General features: G+C 38.1%; 1 protein-coding gene and 1 long non-coding RNA gene across 4 annotated transcripts in view; one reads left to right on the top strand and one right to left on the bottom strand.

Moving 5' to 3' along the window:
* Window positions 1-24,653, bottom strand: part of LOC105675351 (rho GTPase-activating protein 20-like) — a 190,175-nt gene that overhangs the window by 147,159 nt on the left and 18,363 nt on the right. For all 3 annotated transcript variants that reach the window (XM_012372400.2, XM_012372401.2, XM_067355511.1), the window contains exons 2-3: window positions 1,441-1,630; window positions 15-199 (exon numbers count right to left, since the gene is read on the bottom strand). In XM_012372400.2, the coding sequence (XP_012227823.1) occupies window positions 15-199; window positions 1,441-1,630 (375 nt within the window). The remainder of the gene's footprint in view (window positions 1-14; window positions 200-1,440; window positions 1,631-24,653) is intronic.
* LOC137000017 (uncharacterized) lies at window positions 10,796-14,699 on the top strand. The gene is made up of 2 exons (XR_010890335.1): window positions 10,796-11,141; window positions 12,078-14,699. It is a non-coding gene; the product is annotated as an uncharacterized lncRNA (long non-coding RNA).

Raw genomic sequence — 24,653 nt, 5'->3', positions numbered from 1 at the left:
CATCAATTACTTACCCTTTGGCAATGCTCTGCACTGACCCGCGATAAATCCGCGAGAGGTTGAAAGATAACATCATGAAATTCGGGATAATTCCGTGCCAACGGACGTGCGTACAATTCTTTGGCGCTGCTCAATATTTCGTGAAATTCCTCTTCCGTGTGCAACAGCTTCTCTGTAGCTCTGTATTTGCGATCTGTATCTGCAAAATAATCACATTTTTATATTATAAGAAAAAAAGAACTTTCTTGTGGAAAAATATCAGGCCCCGCAAAAAGTCCTGTCGTTTTTTTCAAAGCGTCTTATTTACCTCGCTGTAATTCATTCCTACACATTTGTTTTGATGGAATCGTGATCTTTTGCATTCAAAACATATTTGTTTTTCTTACAAAATAAGATATTTAAAACGCGCATTCGTTTACAGCATTAAAATGGTAGACCGTGAAACGACAATTCGCTCAGTATTGTTTTATGAGTTCAAACTCGGGCTCAAAGCCACAGAACCGTCATTTCCGATCGGAAAGCACAATTTTGGTTCGGCAAATTTCATTTGGGAGATGGATTCCTTTTAGACGATCCTAGATCGAGAAGGCCGGAAGTCGTAGATGATAAACTTCAAGAGTTAATCGACTCCGATCCACTAAACCTGTTCAGAATTGGCGTCTAAACTCAATATATCAGAAACTACCGCCAGGAATCACCTTCATCATATAGGAATTACAGCGAGATAAACAAGACTTCGAAAAAAAACGAGAGGACTTTTTGCGGAGCCTGATATATATAAATGTATATAAATGTATATAAATGTATATAATAATGTATATAAAAATAGAATTCTGAATGAAAAAAATGCGTAATAAATTTTTGCAAGCTCCAAATAATAACAAATATTATTTAAATAAATTTTATATTTAAATTTGCTGCAACGTCCTATTTGTAAAACCGAGTGTCGACGGAGAAAAGAAGCGTCAGCAAATCAAACATGCGAATTACCAGCGAATACTTTATTGTTAACTGATTGTAAAAGATGTTTGTCGTCGTTTTTGGATTATTAGAACTGCTTTGTACCACTATCTTATGCAATCTTGAACACTTATATAGAATTCTAAATCGTATCCCTTCTCCGTAAAACCAATTAGACAACGATAATGCGGCAAATATTAATTGTCGCCACATTGATGATAAGAACGACATTCGGCTGCTCGCGACGATTTCAGCGTCTCGAGAAGACAATAATTTACTCAAAGTAAACTCTCAATAACGAAAATGAATATAAACGTCTTTCTAAAGACGAAATCTACGACGACACGGTTTCATAATAACGAATTAAATCGCAGTTGACTTTTATAACTAATTCAATTTAATACATTTAATGAAATTTCTTCTTGCTCCATTCAATTCCCAACACTATCAGAGAATAATAGTAACGGAAATGTTAATTACCTCCGATCGCATTGTATTGTCTTCCAGAGTCTTCGATGAGTAAGACTTCACCGTGCAGAAGGGCTACATCAGCTGCGGGGTCGACCTCGGCCCTCGAGCCAGCAAGCAGTAATCGAGGCCTGCAAACTCGATATTTCAAAAGTACCGGGGCGACCACGGAAGAAATAGCTCCGGGTGATGAGGCTGATAACTGCAACAGACAAAAAAACCAAACCATCGTACAAGAACATCATCAACTGCTCACGAATCAAATAGCCAGCTTATTCGATCGAATGAATAATTCATGAAGAAAATTCTGTGCATTATATTATTTCATTAGGTTATGTAAAAATTGATACAACCTCTTGCAATCAATTAAGTTGCTCGAAAATATATTCCAATTGTCATAAATTAGTAATTGAAAATATGATTAGTAAAAGAAATAACTATATTTTCATTTTTATATATTAATACAATAAAATAAAATTATTAACTGCGCAACAAAGAATTAATCGTCATCATAGACTAGAAATAACAAAAGTACTGTACAAAAAAAGAGTTTTATTAAATGCTTCAAGAGAAATTAGATATCCTGTACAGATTTAATGGAATGGAATGGACAGATTAATGGAAGGGGCGCTTCGTGGGAAGAAAACCGGTCCATTCAGCAACGAAAAGCTCGGAATGTCCTAATTACACGGCCGGACAGAAAGAGAGAATGGTTCCCTTGTAAAAAGCATCGGATGTCGGCTGGCAAATCCATAACTTCGCACAGTAGCCTTAGCCGGTTAAATCCCGAAATCTCGATTGCTACGGTAAGGAACGCGAAAACAGCGCATAATTAAAACGGGTCCAGATATTTACGGTCTGACAATGTGTGCAGCGACGCGAAGGGAAATCAGATAAACTTCGAGAGCCCATAGGTTTACATCAGACAAGACCGTACGTCGACCTTTTCGGCGGCCTCTCGCGGTCCGGAGTCGCACACTCCGCCCGAATACTCATTGCGTATGAATATAATACGGTGATCGTTCGATCATAATTCGCGCGAAAATTCCGGCATGCAAGTACAGTTGCACTCCTGTACAGTAAATTTGCGATTTTTAATGAACTAAAGGCGGAGGAGTTGTCAGTCGAAACCGCCCGTTAAAATGCAAAGAAATTCTTTCGGGTATTCGTAAACGCACGTGCAATTATTCAAGCAGATTTTATTATTACTGAAATATCTAGATACTCGCGTATTTTTATTGCACATGTATAAATGTACAATGTATCGCCAATTAAAATAAGAAATGCGAATTTTGCGAAATTACAAGCAAAAATTATGCAAATAAAATGAAACTAATTGAACAGTTGACGATCTTTGCTATCTTAGAAGTAGCTTGAAAGATATCTTGCATCCTGAAAATAATGATAAGAACGTGAGGCATTTCAAAAAGTCTCGTGCGCGGATCTTTAAAACTTACATATATTTCCCGACATTTTTAAGTATTTGCAATAATATGTTTTAACACCCCGCGAGATTATACGACTGTTACACAGTGCAAGTGACACTTGGAATGAAAGGGTTAACACATTTTCGCATTCTTAGCTAATGAGCCGTGTAAACCTTTTTTTTTTTTTTTTTTTTTCGTCGTTGTAATTAAAACGAGCGAGGCCGGTGCGTCGGAGCGTCTTAATCGGCAAACACAGTGGGAAACGGGAATGTAATCGCGTATTACCGTTGCTTACAACCCACCCAAGCCTTAGTTTACAACCTCACGGGTAACCTTACGCCGTCGATGGCGATTATCGCTTGCCCTGGCACGACGGCCCGCGGACAATGCAATTTAATCGTGCTTTATAGCGTATGGAGTATAGTTCACGTCGACATCGGACGCCGACATATTTCTAATCGCGGGGCTCACAACCGGGTGTACACAAACGTTCCTCTTACATCCAAATAATCGTCGACTCGTGCCGAGAGTGAGTGGGCAAGGTAGGAGGATTAAGGAAGATGATACGGTACGATCGCAGGATTGACGATACGATCGCTATGATTCAGTGGAATCCGGCAATAAGTAGGCTCACGCTTAAATATACCGTTAATCAAATTACGCTTTCTTTTCGTCTATTTCTTCTTTTCCAATACGATGTAACCAATTCAAGAATTCGGCGGAATTTCCCAATTTGCATACAAATCTATGGAAATGAGTGCATTCTTTCCGGTCGAGATCGATATAATAACGCGAAGCAGGTCGCCGTTAAAAGCGCCGTATTATTAATTGCGTCGTCACGCCGCCGTTGTAACGGACTTCAGCGTAATTTTCTAATCCCCATTTTCGCATACGTGTTATCCTTTCAAGGTTCAGTGGTCTGCACATTTAATACGCTGCGCGAGAATATCGTATAAGTTTATGTTTGCACAAAAGAAGAATAATTATAAGCATCTATTAATTAATACATCGTAAAATTATTCCTATTAGCATATCAAAATTGTACGATTTCTCTATTTCCTAATAATTATCAGTGTTTTAATTATAAAGATACAAAAATACAAAAGCGATTTTTTGTACATTACGGTTCAGGACAAATTTTCTTTCAACAATTGTCACCAAGGAAGAAATTATGCAAAATACAAAATTCATCGTTGAAATACATGTTATTCAACGGGTCTAAAATATTCTATATAATTGCCAGTCACTAATGATTCCCACGAGATTGATGAAAGTGTTAGTCATCCGTAACTCCGACACAGCATTAAACTCGTTAAAACGATATAACAATGATGAGTCATCGATTTCGTGCATCAGCAGTTGTATGATTTCGCATTTGCACCGGAAGGAAATTATGTATTTTCTTATATGACTGCAGGGTTATCTAGTTATCCGTGACTTGCGTTTCATTCAATTTAATTGTACAGTATTTGCACAGCATTATACTTGATAATTATCTCGCTATCGATAGGTATATTTCAATATACCGTTTTTTCACGCGCCTTTATTTATAGACAATGCAATTGTTCTTTTAATTTTCATCTGAAACGACATCAATATTTCACCACTTTTTTATTCTTCGTATTCTATTATTTTTTTTTATGTCTTCAAGTTGTTACACATTCCTTGGTTTTGGTTTGGTGATATAAAAATGCATTTGTTTCGAAATATTAACATAATTAATAAGCGGCTTTGCCAATCTGCGCAAATTGGCAAGATTCATCGTTTCATCGTTCGCATAATTCAGATTATTAAGTTCGTACGGGCGTTTCATGCAGCATGATTTAGCGCACGAGCGCAAAAATGATTGCTCGTGAAAACACGACGCAACGCGAGATCACTGAATTCAGCGAATATAATCCGCATCGCCGAGAAGATTCATGGCAACTTTTCGAGAAGTAATGTCCGCGCGAGATTCACCGATGTTGCATTTATTTCGGAGAATACATTATCTCTCCCCCTAAAAAAATGCATATATATATATGTGTGTGTATGCAGGTACTCTCGATTGGGGAGAGGAGAATGCGTACTCACCCTTCCCCTCCCTCCCCTTCTCACTCTCGCTTTTAATAAAGCCAAACCGGAATTGTAAAGCTGAATCTAAATTGCATAATTATACCGGTCTACGTCTCTCCTTCATTCCGACACACGCGATTTTTACCCCTCTTTCTTTCTTCCTCCTCTGCTTTGCTGCTTTTTTTACGCAGCAACCTTCTTTCGAGGTTGGCTCTCTTGACTCTGTTCTATTCTCGCCGACTGCTTTCCTTTCGCGACCGAAGATCAAGAGAATGACGGATGTTATAAATTGTTCAGAATGAGTGCCTGTACTCGCTTCTTAAGATCTCAAAAATAAATTAAGATAATTAATATTGTTTGTTCAGGAATGTTCAGAGTTTCAAATTGCAATTATATTAGCGCACTAATTGAAAAGAATACGAAATGTGTATTGTTCATTAAAAAAAAAAAAAAAAAAAAAAAAAAAAAAAAATATTTATATCTGTTATTCGTATGTATATTTTGCTCGACAAGTTTTGAACAGACTCGGCTAAATAATTTGCTTCATTACGAATGCGTGCGTCGTTTAAAGGTCAGTAGTTACGGCAAAATAAAACAATAACCGTCGGGTGTGTCGTAGTCGGCGCTTTCACCGGTTTTTAAAGGTAAATCTGAGACGGGGCGACAGAACTACCGGTATTCTCGGTGAAAAGATTCCGTTCGAGTATCTAAGAGAAAGGTGACTAATGATCAAGATGCGCCGAACGACGATGCGGCTCATTTGGCCCTCCGGTTGGCCGGAAATGACTTTGATTGTGAGATCGGCTCCCAGAATTTACTTTCATCTCGACAGGTCATCGCCTCGTCGCCCAATTATTCAGTCGAGTGATTTCGCCCGCAGCGAAACAACGGCGCTGCACTTGCATTCTTATTAACCGACGTGCACATTTCGCAAGGCTTTCCTCGCGCATTGAAAAGTTCTGCAAGGTTCGCGCTTCGAATCGGGGATACGCTTGAAAGAAAATTGCGCGGCGTGTCAATCTTATCTATCCGCAAATCCGTTATTCAACATGTCCATTGTCTGGTGAATCACCTGTTGATGTCGTTGCACTTTTCCCGCAATGCAATGGTGATCGATGCGCCGCGTGTATGATGTACAAAGCGTAAATCGCGCGTATACGGACGGGACATAATCGACCGTAGTCGCCCGATCGATGTAACAATCGCGAATACGCGAACACGCACGTTCGCACGTCTGCGCAATTCTTGCGAATATATGTACGCACATATGTAAACCAATCAAGCGGATTTGTCCGTTGTTTCCTCGCTCGCGTGATGAATATCTATCTGTGTTAAATAGTCAAGTATGTGCGTGTGCGTGTAGTACCTCGCTCGAAACGAAATGTGCATGCACAGGCATCCTGTCCCTCCCAGCCTCATTACGAGACAATGAGCGTCGTTACATCGATCACAGGCCAGGGCATTTTGCCGAGGCGGAAGAGAGCGGGCTCTCTCACGTGGATGAGCAGTAGTGGATTTAGAGCTCCTAACGCTTAAAGGCCCTACAGCGCCTATAAGACGATCTTCTTCACTGTGAAACTAGTTTCTATGCGATAACAGTGAGCATTTTACTTTAATAGTTTTTCCTTTAATAAAAAAGAGACACACAAATTTAAAAGAATTCTAAATTCTTTCAACGTAATTTAAAATACAGTACGTGGTTGAATTTTATAATACTTCGAAGAAAAGCAAAGATTCTTATTTATATTAATGCGTATTTACAAATATTTGATAAAAATTGAAAATTTTTTAAAAACAAATATCTTAAAATAGATCTCTTAGAAATTCGAGCCTTACACCATCGCTAGATTGTTTATTGGTGAATCTGTCACTGGCGTCGAAAGGAGGAGTTGAATAGCTATTACGATTAATTTCACTAGCAAATAAACTGCAGAAAATTTGCTCCGTTGAGACAATGCTCGGAGAGATTACTAATCGCCCTGAAATGCAGACAGATGTTGCAAGTGACGGAAATCTTCGTGATACACTTTTCTCTGTATGCATGTGTGCGCATGTTGAATTTCCTCTTAGCGGAAGATCGGTGCAAGTGGAATAATGTTATATACCGCGAAACTTCATTTGTCACGACGCCAAGATAATTCTCTAAAAGAGAGATTCAGATAATAGAAGCGTATGCATCAAGCCCATCGTTTATCTCTGTAACAACGGTTAGAGAGACTAAACTTTGGATAATTGGACAAGAATGAGGTTAAAGATCCGTGAAATAAGAAATCCCAGAAATCACAGAATTGTAAGTTCATAATTAGACTTGCAATTTCCAAACCATGAATTCAAGAATATATAAAACAAAATTTTAGTTTTAAAAGTGACTTTTGTATTTTTTAATCTGTAAACTATATAAAGCGTTTAAGAAAATAAACTATAAATAAACTAAATAAACTAACAAGAAATTGAATATTATTTCTTTACACGCTTATAAAAGAGTTATAAAAGAGAGCTTCACTCGATATTTATTATGTGTTTATAGCACAAGTCTCTGCCGCTAACACAACTACTTATTTAACCATTGTTGCTCGTCACTAAAGTCAAATTTGTCACTTTAGTAAATCACATCTCTGAGTGATTACTCATTCAGCCGAAGGAGAATTAGAATAGAATGATCACAGCAGATGATTACTCGACTCGAGTGTGTGTCCGACATTATTTCATAAACATTGTTTGACTGATAGAGTCCACTTCTCTCAAGATATTTCGCTACTGTATATTGCTGCCTTCGTCGAGATAGTAACACTTGCTTTGTAACAGTTCAAACAGAGGCTCCCAATCATGAGAGAAATTTTAGGAATCATTTGCAGTTAGATTGCATTAAAAATTTTTAAACAAATATAATGTTATCGCAAAACATATGAAAAAAATTTTAACATTCTACAAAATTTATAATTATGTATTTAAGTAATTTTACGCCTAAAAAAACAAGAAACGCAAAATTAAAATCTTATTTTATCAAAAGAAATATGTATCAGAATGTAATCAAAATGTAATAGTAGATGATTTGTAAAATAAATTTTATTTTACTAATAAATTTCCAAACATATCTAATACTATTTTTAACAAAATTTTCGTAAATGTTACTAAATTTTGATTATAATAACATATCGACCTTTCATTTACTTACTTGTTAACGTAATTTATTCTATTAAGTTTGGCAAGCAAATGTACGGAATCAGGCGAGTTTGCCAAAAAACAATTAATAGGCTTTAGCAGTTTGAGAGCCGTGATTGTCATGTAACCAAGAGAACGAAGGCCATTCTCAGTAACTATATATAGCTTCACTCTGAGGTGGCATGGACTGCACAGTATAACCATACACATATGCATATAGTTAACGTCTACGAAATATAGGTCGCTTCAAAATATCGTTGTGCTGCTGACGTAAAGATCTTACGAAAATTCTATTTTGCAGTGATGAAATGTGTTTATAACTTCACGCACTGATAAAGTTTGTAATGGGGCGTCGCCACGCTTTACATTTGGCACATTATGCACAATATGAAAGTGAAATGCAGACCGAGCATCAACATTTTTTTGACACAAAAGAAAGGTGAAAGCAAATAAGATATGCATCAGCAATTGTTACTTGTTAGGCAAAATTGCTAGAATAATAATACAATCATACTATTTCCCAGGCGAATGTCAAAATTTCCTAAATAAATAAATAGCGATAAAAAGTACTTGTAAACTATAGTTCTAAAAATAATCGAACCAATCGATTTTAAGATACAATTTAGAAAGAAAATTAAATTAAATATTTGTTAAAATTAATCAGTCAATTAAAATTAATTCTATAATAATTTTATAAATTTTATAACGCAGATCGATTAGGTAACTTAATGTTCCTTTAAGTAAAGAACAGTGCATCTTTGAAAACGACCGATACATATGCCCGCTGCACCTCCATGTGCGACCAGCGTGAAGTTTAAAAGCTACCGTCAATGTGTTTAAGAGAGTAGCAAAAAGTATTTACGTGCGTGTGTGTATGTGTGTAGGTTCCAAGCCTCGCCCATACTAGAGCAACCGAACAAATTCGCCGAACCATGCACCTTTCGCTTAAGAATCGGAACGAATCGCGACTGACCGGCCGACTGAACGCGACTATGTGTCGTGGACGGTAACGATGAATCCCTTTGCTTGGAAAACGATGGTGTGCGCCAATTCGTGAGAACGAGTGTGAATGAAAAATCGCCATTCAGCGCGCGCAAGCGACTCAGTCGCGCGCGTTGCATTAAACATTCGTGATTCTCAAAAGTGTCGTCCCAACTGAAATTGTTGTACGCGAGAGTTTCCAAGAACAAGGAATTCTGCGTTTCGAATGATAATTCGATCAGTGATCGAAAATTATTCTAAGATCAAAGATCAAAAGGATCAAATGCGAGATAAAAATAATACTATACACATAAATCCTTTCTCAACCTTTTTCGGTATTAAATTTTTCGAATAAGGTAGACACATTTATCTATCACAGCGAGAATAATTATGAAGACTAAGTATGTCAAGTGATATTACACATATGCGAAGATCGCATGACAAAATTCAAGGATTTACGAAACGAACCATCATGCAAAACGAAAGGTAGAACGAAGATTTCTTAGAATCAAGGATTTATAGCGAAGATAGAATCAGAAGTCTATGGCATTCCTAAAGAAAAATACTGTGGCAATCTTAAAAAAAAAAAAAAAAACATCTGTAGAATCAACGATCTATAAAAGCAAAAAGGACATATAGGATTCTAGAATAAGTTCCAAGAATCGGCGTGGTTCTACAATTCAGTAAAAAAATCTGCGGAACTAAAACCCCATGAAATTAAGGATTCAATTAAATTAAGGATTCCCCATTAAAAATCTATATATCAAGATTTATAGAATCTTAAAAAATGTCTATACAAATTAGACAAAGTACGTCTACTGAAAGTGTGTTCCATTATTTAAATTTTCATTAAATGTTTCCTCCTATAAAGCAAAATATAATAAGCAAAATGTATTTACGGAGTCACATAACGACTATCGTCTTGTTACCTTATTTAATGTATCGTTTAACGTGTGATAACACATGCCAAGGTTCCGATATTATTATTTGTAAGTCCAAGACATTATCGAAACTATACTAATCCGGATGAGTTTCTCCTGTACTATCGCACTAGCCAACATGCGAAAACCTCGCTATGACGATAATAAAGCAATCTTTATTCTTCTGGGTAGAAAGCTGTGACCTGCAAAATGAGCGACAGGAAGCGCGGATTCAACGGAATTTCCGCTAGTTAAGTTTCGAGGCTAAAGCTCTTAATGACACTGTTTACGCTTTACGTGATCTAGTCGTGAACGCAGGGACGTAGGAAGCTTTCACATTGCGAACATATGTCGGTTATTAAAATACAGCAAAAATACAAGAAAAAAGTGTTGAAAATACTATCTTCAACATATTTAATTAATTATCTTAGAATTAATACGAAAAATTCTCATTTTAATATCGTATAATATCGATTAAAAAACTTCAAACATTAAAAATTGATTTTCAAAACATTAAACAACTTCTATTTCAAAAGCGAATAAAAAAGTGAAGAATATTTGGAAATTGGACATTAAATATTAACTACGATTAAAATTCCTTTTTACTCGAGATAAAAAATCGTCGTTAATTGTAGAACTTAATTCATATTATAGCAGATACAAAAATCGAGTCAAATCTTCATTAGACACATTCATTTCAAACTATTTAGCGGATGCCAATGAGAACATTCCTCAGAACAATGTGTATTATATTCTCATCATTTCTACACACAATTTCCATAATAGCTGTGATTGTGATGAGTTCTAACTAGCTACAAGCTCTGACCTCGTTCCTAAGGACGCAACAGCCCTACAGGCAAGAATTCTGCCCCCTGCAGATTATAACGCCGTGTCTTCTAGCGCTAGTGGTAGTCGCGAGATTAGCGGCGCGAACAACACTCAGCTGCGAAGGCGGTGATTATCCTCGCGACGACGATTTCAACGTGGCCCGGTTTGGCGAAGAGTTCCGTTTACGTCTCGGCTCGCGCACATCCATGGCCGCGTGATTCATAAACGACGCGGATAATCGAAACGTTTTCTTTTATTCTTTCGTTTCCCTCTACGGCGGCAGCGGCAAATTACTCCATCCTCCGGATATTAACGACCGAATGCATTTCTTCATCGAAAGGTAAATTTTCCCATGTGATTAGCGAGCCATAACTTCGCAGCCTCAGCGCCGTAAGATCGGCGAAGCAAATATTCACTTATCGCACGGATAAACGCGCATGTAAGTGCGACAGCTCGCATTTGATTATCCGTAAATTCAGATAGTCGAGCGACGGCGGATTGTCTGTGTTATTAATGGCGAATTCATCCGCCGTGCGGATACACGTTACGCGACTCAGCCGTTTATTATCAACAACTCGGCGCGACAGCGTGAAGTTTCCTGGCTAGCGTTACATTCGAGAGAAACGCGCGTTGCGAAATCGCTCGAGCCTCTATTTATCCCGAATCAAGTGTTGTTTGATTGCTTCAAGTCCTGCCCAGAAACCGCCATTGTCCATGCTGATGGCGTATTTTCGACGCTCGCGTGAACCTTCCGCGGTTATGCAGTCGAAAACAGACGTGCGGCACGGCGTGTGCACAGCGTGTGCACGGCGCGCGTCTAAATTTGCCTGACCTAATGGCCGGGGGGGCCACTGATCTCCAACGTCGAGAGCGAATTTCCTGGAAACGTCATTCCGGGACGCGTAACCACACGTTGCGCTACGGCGCGTTGCCCGTAAACGATTGAAAATAGATTTTTCGCGTAGCCGATAATTCGTAAAGATCTTTCATTTCTCACCACACGGAAATAAACGAATCCCAGTACAGAGAAATCGCTAAGAATAGAAAGTATTAAGGTTTCGACTTATTAATATATAAAAATACCATGTAATTTTAAGTATAATTATACTTTTAACTTAAAATTAACGTAACAAATTTATAAATTAATTTATTTAAGACCAATTCTTCCAAAATTGATTTAATTTGATTTAAAAAATTGCACTTTTTCAAGTTTCTATAATATTCTCTTTTCCTATCCTCTTCATGTATAGTTAAAAAATCTGTTTTCTTATTTCAGCATATGAATAAAAGGACGATCAAACGTTGCACAACAATTGCAATAATAACATTACAGAAAGAAGAAGGGAACTTTCAATCGAGCGCGGAAGCGTTCTGGGAGAAGATTGGCATTCTTCTCGTTCCGATTGCGCGGTCGGAAAAAATTAGCAAGACAATAATCGCATATATCGCCTAGATTATAATAAATAGAGGCGTGACATGTGCAGCGGAGCTAAAGCGATAAGTTTCAACGAGCTGCATTAATTGTTCAGAGGATAACAGTAAAAAAAGGCACGCCTCCGCGCCTTGATTCTCTAGGTCACCAGGATGATCCTGTCTGAAAAAGGCGAGACGAATGCGCCGGCGGCAAGGACGATTCGCGTGGGTGGTTTCACGTGCGTGCGTGCGTCGATTTAACGGTCGCGACTTTTGCCGGCGAGGAAAAGAGGAGGGTTTTGCGCCGCCGCAATAACGGATTAGTTTGATTTTTCAGGTCGATCCGCACATCCCGACAAAATCCCGCACAATCCTAATATGATAACGGGAACGACACGTACGAGCAGTCCGACCTCACAAATCACCTTGAATGAAATATTAACTAACACATTAATCCATCGCAAAACCATACCGACATGAAGGTTGCGCGGTGAGTGCGTCATAAAAGCTCAATATATTTACCGAATAATCGCGAGGTAAACTGCTAATCGGAATTGTGTGTGTGTGTACGTGAATTTCGAAAGACGCGCAATCTTGAGTTGTTAGTTTTATCTGGGATTGTACTTTTTACTGTGTTGACAATTATGAGTCATATTAGCAATTGCCTTCCTTAATTTACCAACTTTAAAGTATCAATCTACTACGAATTACTAAAAATTACTTGTTACACAGATATATTAATTGATTTTCGCGACTTATTCGCAGGATCCTTCATCCAATTCTTAGCTAGCCTAGAATTCCTAGTTCTGATCTTACGTAACTCTTGCATAATGGTATGTATCTCAAGTGAAGCCGTTGTTGAGAGAAAATCGATTAAGAAATGTAATGACACTGGCAGTGGAAAATTGGACAAATGTACGATGAAATCTTCCGTTTAGCCGGCCGGCTGTGATATTGTTACTTCGTAACAGCTCACGCAGCTGCGATGCAAAAGCCGCCGGTATCTTCTTGAAGTCGCAATAAATTTCTATCTGCTTTCTAGACAAGCGTAAAGCAGCTACTTAATGTCACGCACAGTATGCTGCAGGCCGGAGCACGCTGCAGCCGGTGGGTTAACGACCTTACGATTTCTCGACGACGACGCAGTAAAAAAAGAAAAAAAAGAAAATGTCGAACGTTTATTGTGTGCATGTATTTCTCGCGATTATTATCGCACTAGATCTTGTCACTGATTACAATGAAGGATCTTCAAGCGAGGCCGGTACTTCGGCATTGAGATGATAAAGTTAGCCGTGAAATGGAAATTAAAAAGAATCGTAGCGGTAGATGCTTCCCGCCGATAAAGCCAAACCAGAAACTTATCGCGCGGCCTTGTCTTCGTTTCCAGATACTTTCTTCACGACTGGCTTGTGTTCACGAATGCTCGCGGCCGAGGCAATCATCACGAGTAGCGCGAGGTAAGAGTCGACGCCGTACAAATATTTGCCGATCGGAGGAATGGACAAGCGTGAAAAAGTTTCGGCGAGCTTCACGCAAGACAGCGTTAGAGAGCGAACGACTGACGTCGCGTGCATGGAATTTGGGAACTCGTTAAGACATGCAAATTTTATGCGTTAAAGAAGGATGAAGGGCATTTTGTATATGTGTCCCGCTTACGTCCTATTTCGTCAGCAGTGCCGTGAGGGATAATCGGTAATCCTTGATAGTAACATATTATTAACTTTGAAAGAGTTTAACCGAGACTAAACTGTCCGTTTGTGTATTCAGGTGCGTTTCAATATTCATGTTTCCCTTGCGATACTTAATAAAACACTAACAAACGTTATGCTAAGTTCTGTCTCACGCTTGCAAATATTGGAAACAATTTCAGAATATTTGACTCACGAGTCACGGAATTTGCACCTTGAAACTAATCTTCAAACCAAGATTCTCTCGATAACTTCATATGAAATTTAAATCTGTTAATGAAACTTATTATTATTGATTTAATTTTAATTCATCTTGTAAACACTTTCACTTCACATAAATAGTCGCATTGAATATAATGTAATGTAACATTTAACGCTTATCTTAATATTATGATATCTACTTAGTGCAACAACGTGATATGATCTCAACCAGCGCATACGAAGAAAGAGAAAGCCTATCGAGCCTACACGAGCGTAAAATGAAAAGTACGGGAATTTGCGCGAGGTTGACGCTACTCCTGCGAATTATACATGTAATATCGTAAATTATTGAACGTCATTGTCCACTCTTAAACGCAGCGTATCCTTTGTACTTCCTGCTTACTTATAATTTTTATTAAAAAAAAAAAAGAGACAAAGACGCCCATATATTTCACGCATGCGCCAACATAATCAGTCACATGTGCGAATAATTAACCCACTGACACGGAATGCCCGTGATGGCCAACCTTCATTTGTTTTGCGATTTGACGGATAAAAGGGAGGTCCCTGCGTGAAAGTAATACTGTATCGCACAACGTATAACGAACATTCCGTCTGTAGTCGCAGCGGCGAGTTCAGAGAATTGCGCCCCGCGACAAGATCCGATGATGAAGTGCGTATAAATCGACGCGAGAAGTCCATTTCGCGAATGTTAATTATGATTACCCACTAACACGGATTTCGCGGATGGGTCGCGGAATTTTCTCCCCCTCGGGAATTCTCTCGCAAAGCGCACTGCACACGTGCGTATCTGACACGCGTCTGTATAATTGTCGTCGGTGTACACAATTAATTATCTCGGTCGTCCATGCCGGCGCGGTCTGCATACACGACGGTTTCACGACGTTGACTTAATTGGTCGGCACTCATTAAAATTCTGCCGATGACTAATATCCCCGACGGCATTCTCTTTCGTAATACGTATAAAGATACGCGTATACGCTCCGAAAATGGCGCTGGAATCCTGATTTGTGATGCGCGTGAATATAAACTTCGAAGCCTCGCGAAGTGTTGCGAATACGTTCTCGAGCATCAATATCCGACCGTTTCGTTTTATAACGAACACAATTCTTCTCTCTGCATAATTATTATTTAAATTAACCGTAGATTGCGCATCTTAAACACTGAATTTAATTTTGACGCCCGATCGAATTATTTCTTTTTCGTTAAAAAGAATGGAAGAGAAGTGGATAAATTAATCGGTGTAAAAAGAAAGAGAATTTACGAGATCGTCAGAATTTACGAGCAACGACCACACAAGTTGTTTGTCGAATCGCAAAAGTGCTAAACACTTCCACGAAGATTTCAATGCTTCGCGTCAAGTCGTTTGCTATTTTGCCGAATAAATCGCACGTCGACGCCTTGCCAAACAGACTCGTTTCGTTTACGATGAATAAAACCGGAAACATAGACGTAGCGAGTATGCACGCAGCGAGTCGCCTTCGAAATCGCGACATTTGGCAACTACGTCTCCAATGTTGCAGTTCGTAAAGTATTTCTATTATTTTCATTTTGTCGGCAGCGGCATCATGAATGTGCTGCTGCCTGCCTGCGCGGAATACAAAATGCGCGAGATAATTGAGGGAGAATGTTGCATTACAGTAACATTGATGGCCGTGGAGGAATAATTAAGGTCCATCCCGGCAGGCTGGAATATTTATAGGAGAAAAGTGGCGATGAAATTGGAATTAGAGAGTATAATCTTGCAATTACGAAATAATTGGTCTAACGAGCATATATGATTATATGAGTCGGATGGATGTGTTTAACAGTTATATCGGCACTTTCGAACGTTTTCCTCTTGTGAGAGGCATTTAATCGCTTTCAATTTTCATTTTGTTCGCGATTTCAGGAAAGATTTTGATCGATGTTAAAATAAACTGTATGAATTATTCCCCGTTGTTTATCTACCGCGCTGTCAATGGAACTCGATAAAAATTAATGTAAACAACACAAATTAATTTTTTTTCTTGCAGAACCATATTTTACAGACTTCAGAATTAACGGTGCAAGTAATTAGTGATTTTTGACAGACACGCGTGAAACGTCACGCAATTAATAAAACATAAATTACAGCGGCTTGCACAGCTACGTGTAGAATAACGTAGCATTATTGTGTAAATTTACTGAAAGTTTTGACAGCTGACGAAAATTTAAGACTAATAATTTTTCAATATAAAAAAATCTTTCAATGCTTCTAAAAATTAAACAAAAAAATTGCTACAAAAAAACTATGCGTTATTAGATAAATTATTATATTAAATTGTCTCGTAATAATCAATATATTTTATAAATTTTTTATTTAATTGACATTTAATTACTTCTCTCTTTTGTGTAATAGATTTCTAGATTATTAAATAGATTGCTACATACATTTAAAAATGCAAGAAACTTTATATTGGGTTTTTATTATTTAACCGTTAAATGGAATTATCATTGCATACGTTTGATAATAGTGTTATCGCGGAGGGCGACTATGCGCCCACATGCGCAAGCGAAGTAACATTATACACATAGCGATTATAAAGCGAATATAGAGCGAACTCGATACGGCGAATGAGTTGGTGGGACGCGCGGAGGTGAATTAGGATACCGGAGGATACCGTTACGATAATGGTGAAAGTAGAGACAGGCGTTTGCTGAACTTCACAGTGCGTCAGCTCGCGGATTGCAGATTAACATAATTATCATAATTTCGTTCCGCGGTTGTCTCACTCGGAAAGAGCCATTGTTCCGACTTGCTCTCTACAAAAAGATTGATTCAGTGCAATCCTGGACTTTTGGCGAAATTTAAACCTAAACTGGATAATAAATAGAATACTTTTGAGAAAGATATCTTCAAAAGTATATATTTCTAAATGATGTCAAGTCTGCAGCACGAGCAATGTAAGTTGCAATGTGTTAAAATGGTGCATTTGAGAACGCGGTGACGACGACATATCGTGTCGCCGATAGTTTAGATAGAGCATTCCAACGTGTAGACAGAATGACATTGCGACGCTAATTTATTTACTGTACGTATTTTTCGCATAAATCTTCTATTCTCTCGAGATCGAACTTATTTCGCTGTCACGTATCGATTTTCCAAATGCACTCACGCGCATGTATCACCGCGCGCAATTGAATCGGAGGAAAACGCGCAATTAGCATGAGATTTTGGCTCGGTTAGCCATCATTACCGCGATCAATGTCTTGTCTACCTACTTTTTCCAGCGACTGAGCTGTGGTCTCAAATCCGATCAAACGAGGATCTGAAATCGATGTCAACGCCCTTGCGAAATCGATTGATCTCGCAGAAATATAAGCCGGTTCCCCCGAGCTTTCGAGTGATGTCATCGACGGCAATGATCGAAAACTACGTAGGCGTTTATACTAGATTGAGAAGAGAAATTGCTATCAAAATATTACTATTATAGAGTTGCGCGTTATATTATAGAGAAATTATAAAAATGGTTCGTTAAATTACGGAGAAATTATCATAAAGTGATGTATTATATTATGAGTGATGTTATTAAAAGTAATAATATAATAAATTGATTATCCAGCAAAAGCGTTGAAGAAATTTTGCAGATATCAATCAATAATTACTGTCGATCTATCAAAATAATTGAAAAATAAAATTCTAAATATCTCAACGGAATAACGATGACTCTAAGTCGTTATAATTTCTACGCCTCCTTTTCCCGTTAAAACGGTTAAATTTACGTCAAGACCTTTTCACCTAACGTATGTGTGATAAGATCTAAGATTCTTAAGAGATAAGACTATATATACCGTATTCCAAGACATGACAATCAAGAAATTACGCGATCGCCATCAGCGTGACAGTGATAAAATGTACGAAAACGTTTCGTTGTAAATTTTTTTGCATCAATTTAATACTTTTATATTGTTAGAAATAGAAGACGTGTTCACGCGAAAGAATTCGCGCGGCTCATCGAAGAAGAAAAGACCACCCAAGATGCAGCTATGCGAGATACCTAAGAGAGTCTGCAGTAATAAGAACTCGGCATTTAAAAAATCTTGCGTTCTAGAACACAAGTTATAATAGCCAATTATTAATTTTAATCCCGACATATTTATTGTAGAGTTCGTGCCACATCTTTCGGTAAAAGTAGATAAAATATTTAGCGATTAAAATCGCGCGAAATTTATTAAGAAAATCATACGTGCATTAAAATTTTGAAGTCAGAATGATTCACGTAGGAGTTTGCATAAATAATAAAATCGCAGAATACTGGTGCAACGGGAACGCGGATGCGCAACGAAAACGATAAATACGAAATAAATGAAGTGGCATACCGAGCTCGCGATCGACCGAGATAATCGAACGCTCCTCTAACGGTGCCGCGCTCGCGGATTTACGCACCACCCATCCAACCGCCAGCCAGCCTGTCAACCATCTTTATCAGGATGAACTCTTTATCTCGCGGCATCTTTTATCCGTCTATCACTCTCGCGGAAATGTATACTTGTACAGATGCGTGTTGCCAACGGTGCGGTATAAAGAAATCTTTAATGGTTTATTTACATTTTGATTTAAAGTCCCTCCTTTATTTACGGCAAAATTCACAGTGGAATAATGTTGCGATCTGATGACAATTCGATGCAATTTAAGTAAACATTCCATGCAAAACTGTAATAATGTAAATAACGATTTTCACACGAGTATGCCTCGTATCACAGTATCATTCGCGTATCATGTAGCACAAATGTGTTAGAAAACGAGAGATCAGATACTCATCTGCCACGTGCAAAATTGCAATCTCTCGACGCGCGGACACAAGCGCGCAAGGAAAGAGGAAACTCGCCGAGTCGTAATTCATCGGCGACGTGGTAAGGCACGTGGTAAGCGAGGCGTGGTGGGTATTACAGTTTCCGCGAGAGTAATTTCGATCGAGACTGATCGAGGAAAAAAAAAACGCGCTTCCAGGATCGGGAGTATCGAGCTTATCTACGTGAGCACGTGCCTGCGCCAGCACCGTATCCGCGGCGGCACGATAAATCTCGCGAGCAGTTTTCGCAACGATGAAGCGCCTGCTGTCGTGCCGTTAGTCATCCTATTATGCTCCTTAGCTCGCCGCGGTGAAAGGAGATATCCGCGACGGATCTAGTATGATACGCAAGTCCCCAGGATGTACACGTTTATAAGTAAGAAGTGAGTGATTACGTCGTGATACAAACAACAAAACGTCATTTTTTGCTCATAATTTCTAGTTACAAAAATTTTAGCAAATTTTTAAGGGCAATGCAAATTAAACTCTGTGTCAGATTTAATTTTTAAAACGCTTCGAAATTCTAACAAACAAACTTTTAATTACTATTACGTACGAATTGCCAAGAATACTTCTTTGCCTAATCACAATGATGTAAAATTTACAATAACTTCCCTATTTGCAGAAAATATACAAACTATCTAATCTATATAAAAGTTTTTAAAAACAATGTATCATTCTGAGCAAAAAAATTTTATTTTTATATCATCCCATATTTTTTCGTATTATGGAAATTGATGATCGATGGAAATACATGTTTTTTAAACGGGCTACAAATTTGCCTTTGACACCGCGTCATAAATCCAAGAATATAGTGGTTTCAATAAAGCGATTTCTCCTTAATCAATTTCGACTGAAGTTTGTGTGATCGATGTGCGTGTCCTGAAATTTGCGAACTCTCGGGAAATGTAATTAATTCGGCGGGAGAAATTAACCGCATTCTGATCGAACCTCCCTCCGACATTTCCGATCGTTGCTGCTCGCGCATAAGAAAGAGAGCCGCTCCCGGACATGCGGATAATCACACAGGCGAGTTTTCGTAAATGCCGATAATCCGTACGGCCGGCCGCTTTCGCACGTAGACATTATTCAACATTCCGCACGATCGTGGCATTAACGTATCACATTTTCCCGTTTCACGTTCCCGCGAAACTGAATACGGAGAGGTAGGCAAATGCCCGTAGCAATTACTCACTCGGCTCGAATCGGCTGTAGATCGATAACAAAGGTTATCCACGCCATCAATCCCGCTGTTATTATGTTATTATTACTTCGATTTACACGCATTGCATCGCGCGCGCCGCGATATAAAAATACAATGCGGGCGCACTTATCCCCGGATGAACAGCCGCATAGTTGCGCTAAACTCTCACTCGGATTTCCTCTCGGGAAAGAGAGAGTCCATTTATTCGTTAATTTGCAGAAGCTTGAGGCAGTTCCTCAGAAATGGAAAAAAAAGTAAGATTCTGAGTTGGTATTCAAGGTGCAATATTAATGATTTGTGATATTAATTTTAATGATGCTGATTTCATCGGTAGGCACGCCTTCTCGATGACACATGTATCTTATTGAAAATTCTACACCGCGCTCTATTTTCAATTGCAATCACAAGGTCGAGAGACTTAAACATCTCGAAGGTATTTTTGATTACGCATACCGACACCACGGAAGCCAGTCGTAAGCAATTTTGTTAAGTACAGACACGCTAATATAAATGTTACAAAACACGTTAAATAATCTACAGTCCGAGTTTCTTCGATTTATTAAAAATTTTAATAAAGATAAAAATATTTCATAAAATAAGCAATAATTATTATAATAAAAAAAGTAAAAAGAATATTTCATAATAATTATAAGAATAAATTAGAGGCATATTCGTATATCTGTTGATTATAACCTAAGTATATGAAATCTGTGTAAATCAATCAACCACAAAATCCAATATTTTGTAATTTTTAAATGTCAAGTTTAATTTTTAAAAGTTTTTAACAATCTTGTAATATTGAAATATTGTATAATTGAAATTCTTCTTTATTTCGTGATCGATTGCAATAAAACGCTATACAACATTACTGTGTGATATTTTTTTACAGGTCAGTAACCGACTCCGAGAGTTGAGTGAGACAAATGGTATTTTATTTATCGTATTTCGCTGGGCGTCGCCTAACAATTCATAAATGAGTCACTTAATCATTCGGTCGGCGTCATATGCGGCCGCTCGCTCTCTCGCCGCACGCACGCCCGTTCCACTTCCTGATGTCGTATTTCACGAACGCGCGTATCAAGAGAATACGGCTGAAGAAATGTAGCGAATCTTGCTTCGTGACCATGTTTCAATTAAGTACACGACCGACCAATTTCCCAAAGAGAGAGAGAGAGAAAGAAAAAGAGCGAGAAACAAAAGCGGCGTGTTGTATTCCTTCGTATGAATTGGAGAGGCAGAACATCGCAATCATTGTATACGCCCTTTTAGCGGAGAAGTTAATAAGTCAGCGTTAATTGCCTACAATCGCGCAAACATAATAGCTCGTGCGGCGAGGATTTATGATTTCGACGAGAAACTCTCCCGAGGCGAAGAACGTGCGATTGACGCGAAAGGAAAAATGGATCACCGCTGCGGTGGCCTGATGCCACGCCTGATTCACGATTCTACTTCTTCGCGACATACTAGATTCTGATCTTAGCGGCGATTGACGCACGTGCGTGCATAGGTCAATGCGATAAATTTCACAGGCAGAAAATCATCAAGGCTGAATAAATGTTTAAAGCAACTTGCTCGTCGCTTCATTGTGAGGCAAAATAAGTCATCGACTCTGGATAATGCAACGGATATTTGCATAAGAATATAAGCATAGCGGATGTTACCAAGGAAACATTGCAGCGGTAAGACAATGTTACGGAATACCGGTGATTTCTACGAAACGCAAAACACATAAAGAAAAATTTGACACAAAAACAGAATGCGAACATGCGAAAAACTAAGAACCAAGTTGATTGAAAGAATACACGGAATACGAAGAAAACGACTAATTTAAAAACATTGTTGTGTAAAATCGCGTAACCTCGGTTTCATATGAAGTTTTCAAATGTTGCTGCCGCAGGAAGATAGAGCTGAACGTGACTTCCGCACTTTACAACTTCAATGTAATGACGTGATAGATTTTGGGAAAGCAGCAAGTATGTAAAGCGAGAAACACCGTGAATACTTTCTCTTGCGCAAACAATCCTAGCTTTTACATAGCTATGAATCTTGCACGTAACTATGCACTTGTGCGTGATAGCACATGCGTTCGCATATGCACGGTAGCGTATTTAGCCGTAGACACGCGTGGTGAATGAGGTGTCGTTGCGCAACGCGCCTTAAATTCGCGGAAACATTCACGCAAGACGGTGTAACGATGATGTTCGTTTAAGTTACGGTCGATTAGGTTACGGTCGGCAAATGATTTTTTGCCGCGAGCGGAAAGGACGGACGCGGCGCGGCGGCACGACACAATGGTAAGTGGATTTGCATAAAAATACCTGCAACCGCTGCATAATGCGCAGCCGTGCGGCATACCTCGAAGGACCTTGACGAGGTGAGACCTTCCTGACGTCAACAACTGCACGCCGCGCGCGAGAGTGTATGCGTGCCTACGCATTTTTACGATCGCGTTGCCTTCTCCGGTTACACGGGACACCCAAAAATGGAAAAAGCAACTCAAAATTGATCAATTATCTTGATCAAGAGATTTTAAAAAGATTCAATAATTGCGATCTTCGAGAGATCCACTTTCTTTGATATACGTCTTTTATTTATGCGATTCATTATGTAGATAAATGAAAACACGAGATAATAAAGTTTCACACAGAAACAGAAAAAAAAAATAGAAAACACTGCTCAAACATAGGAATGTTTCAATCAACATAAATCAGCAGGTTTAATGAAAATAATTTGCAAGAGATTTAGTTGATAAATTTATCCATTACAGAAAAATAAAAATAGAAATAATAAGTAAAATAATAAATCAATAACTTTGATCATTAAAATTCAAGCAAATACACTCATAAAAGAAAGTGTTTAAATTTAAAACATTAAAGTGTTTTATTTCTTGTCTTCACTTTTGAAACGCTCAAAAATGTTTAATTTTTAAACGGACATGTAAAACGTTAAAAAGTGTTTAGTTTTGAAAAATGTTTTATTCTGAAACATATAAAGATGTTTTCGAATAAAACACTTTTCCGAATTTTAAAGTGTTTATTTTGTAAAGTTTTAAAATAAAACGCCAAAAACCGTTTTATTTAATTTATTTAATTAATTTAATTTTTTTATTTAATTTATTAAGTTTACAAACAACACATAAGGTCCAAAACTTGGAAAGCTTTTGATTATTGTGTATGATTTTGTTCAACAATACTTTATCAAAGAAATCCAGCACCGTCTTGTAATTTGTTGGATAATGGGAGTCCCACGCATAATAACATCTCAACAAACAAAGAATGGATTTGGCAGCAGTTGGATTTTCAACTTTCATTTTTATAATATTATCGGTACAAATAAAATCTGCTAATTTTCCCTCTTTATCAAAAAATTTTACTATTATGTCATAATGATAAAATCTTCAAACTTTAATTCTGGTCGTCCTTAGCAACGCCTCTCAATGCACTTCACAATTCATCAGAATATAACGTCTTGAAAAAAAATGTTTTACTTTAATAAACGTTTAATTTCAATAAGGTGTTTTGTTTTTCGGTGTGTGAAGAAAGTAAACGTTTAACTATCATAGTAAAACACTTTTTTCCGTTTGAAGAAAAACAGTAAACACTTTTGAGCGTTTTCAATATTTTAAACACCAGGGTATTTAGATTTAAAACACTAAAATGTTTAAATCTGAAACATTTTTCATTATTGAACGCTTGTTTTGGGAAAAACGTTTTAAATCTAAACGTTTTTTCCAATTCACTTTTTAGAGTGTACAGTCATTAATAATAATAATTTAATCATTCTTGAAATAATTTTGCTGCTACATTATTATTAAAATTCTGCAAAAATGATAATTTTCCGCGAAAATAGAGAGATTTTCAAAGATGACAAATTACAAGAAATGACGAGCATTATCCAGTTAAACGAAATTAGATTCTACGATTAGATTTTAGATTTCGTTGATACATTCGTTCATTCTCTCACATTGCATTGTAACGATAAGTAGCACACGAAGTAACACGATAATATTACTGAAAACGAGATTGCTTCGATCGACAGGCCGAGATACACGGGATGATTACGATCTTCAGCTGGTTTCACTGACACACGTGTCTCTTTCACAGAGATACATTGTGAAGTTATAAATGGCACACGGAATAATAAAACTTCCCACGAGATTAACCGCTCGTCGTGCGAAGCGCATCACGTATCATCCTTGTACTTCTTCCCAAAGACACGCCAGGCGTTCGCGACGCGCTACCATGCAGCACGTGACTCAATAATCGAGAATCGCCGCCGCGTCGCGAAGGAATACCGCGCGTATCTTACATCCTGTTGCCGCGATCGCGTCCTAGGAGTCAATGTGTCACGGGCCTCCTTTTCATTCCGCAATTGCGCAAGGCGTTAAGTAATCGCAAATCGAAACGCAATTCTCCAAGTGAATCGGATATTGTCTTCGCATATCGCAAGCGAGCGATAATCAATCGTAAGCTAACAATAAATTAAAATCATCACGTTTAAGTTAAACATTT

This window comes from Linepithema humile, chromosome 5 (assembly GCF_040581485.1).
Source record: "Linepithema humile isolate Giens D197 chromosome 5, Lhum_UNIL_v1.0, whole genome shotgun sequence".
NCBI classification, from domain to species: Eukaryota; Metazoa; Arthropoda; class Insecta; order Hymenoptera; family Formicidae; genus Linepithema; species Linepithema humile.
The sequence above is the reverse complement of the archived record's forward strand: the minus strand, read 5'-3'. Positions and strand labels throughout refer to the sequence as shown.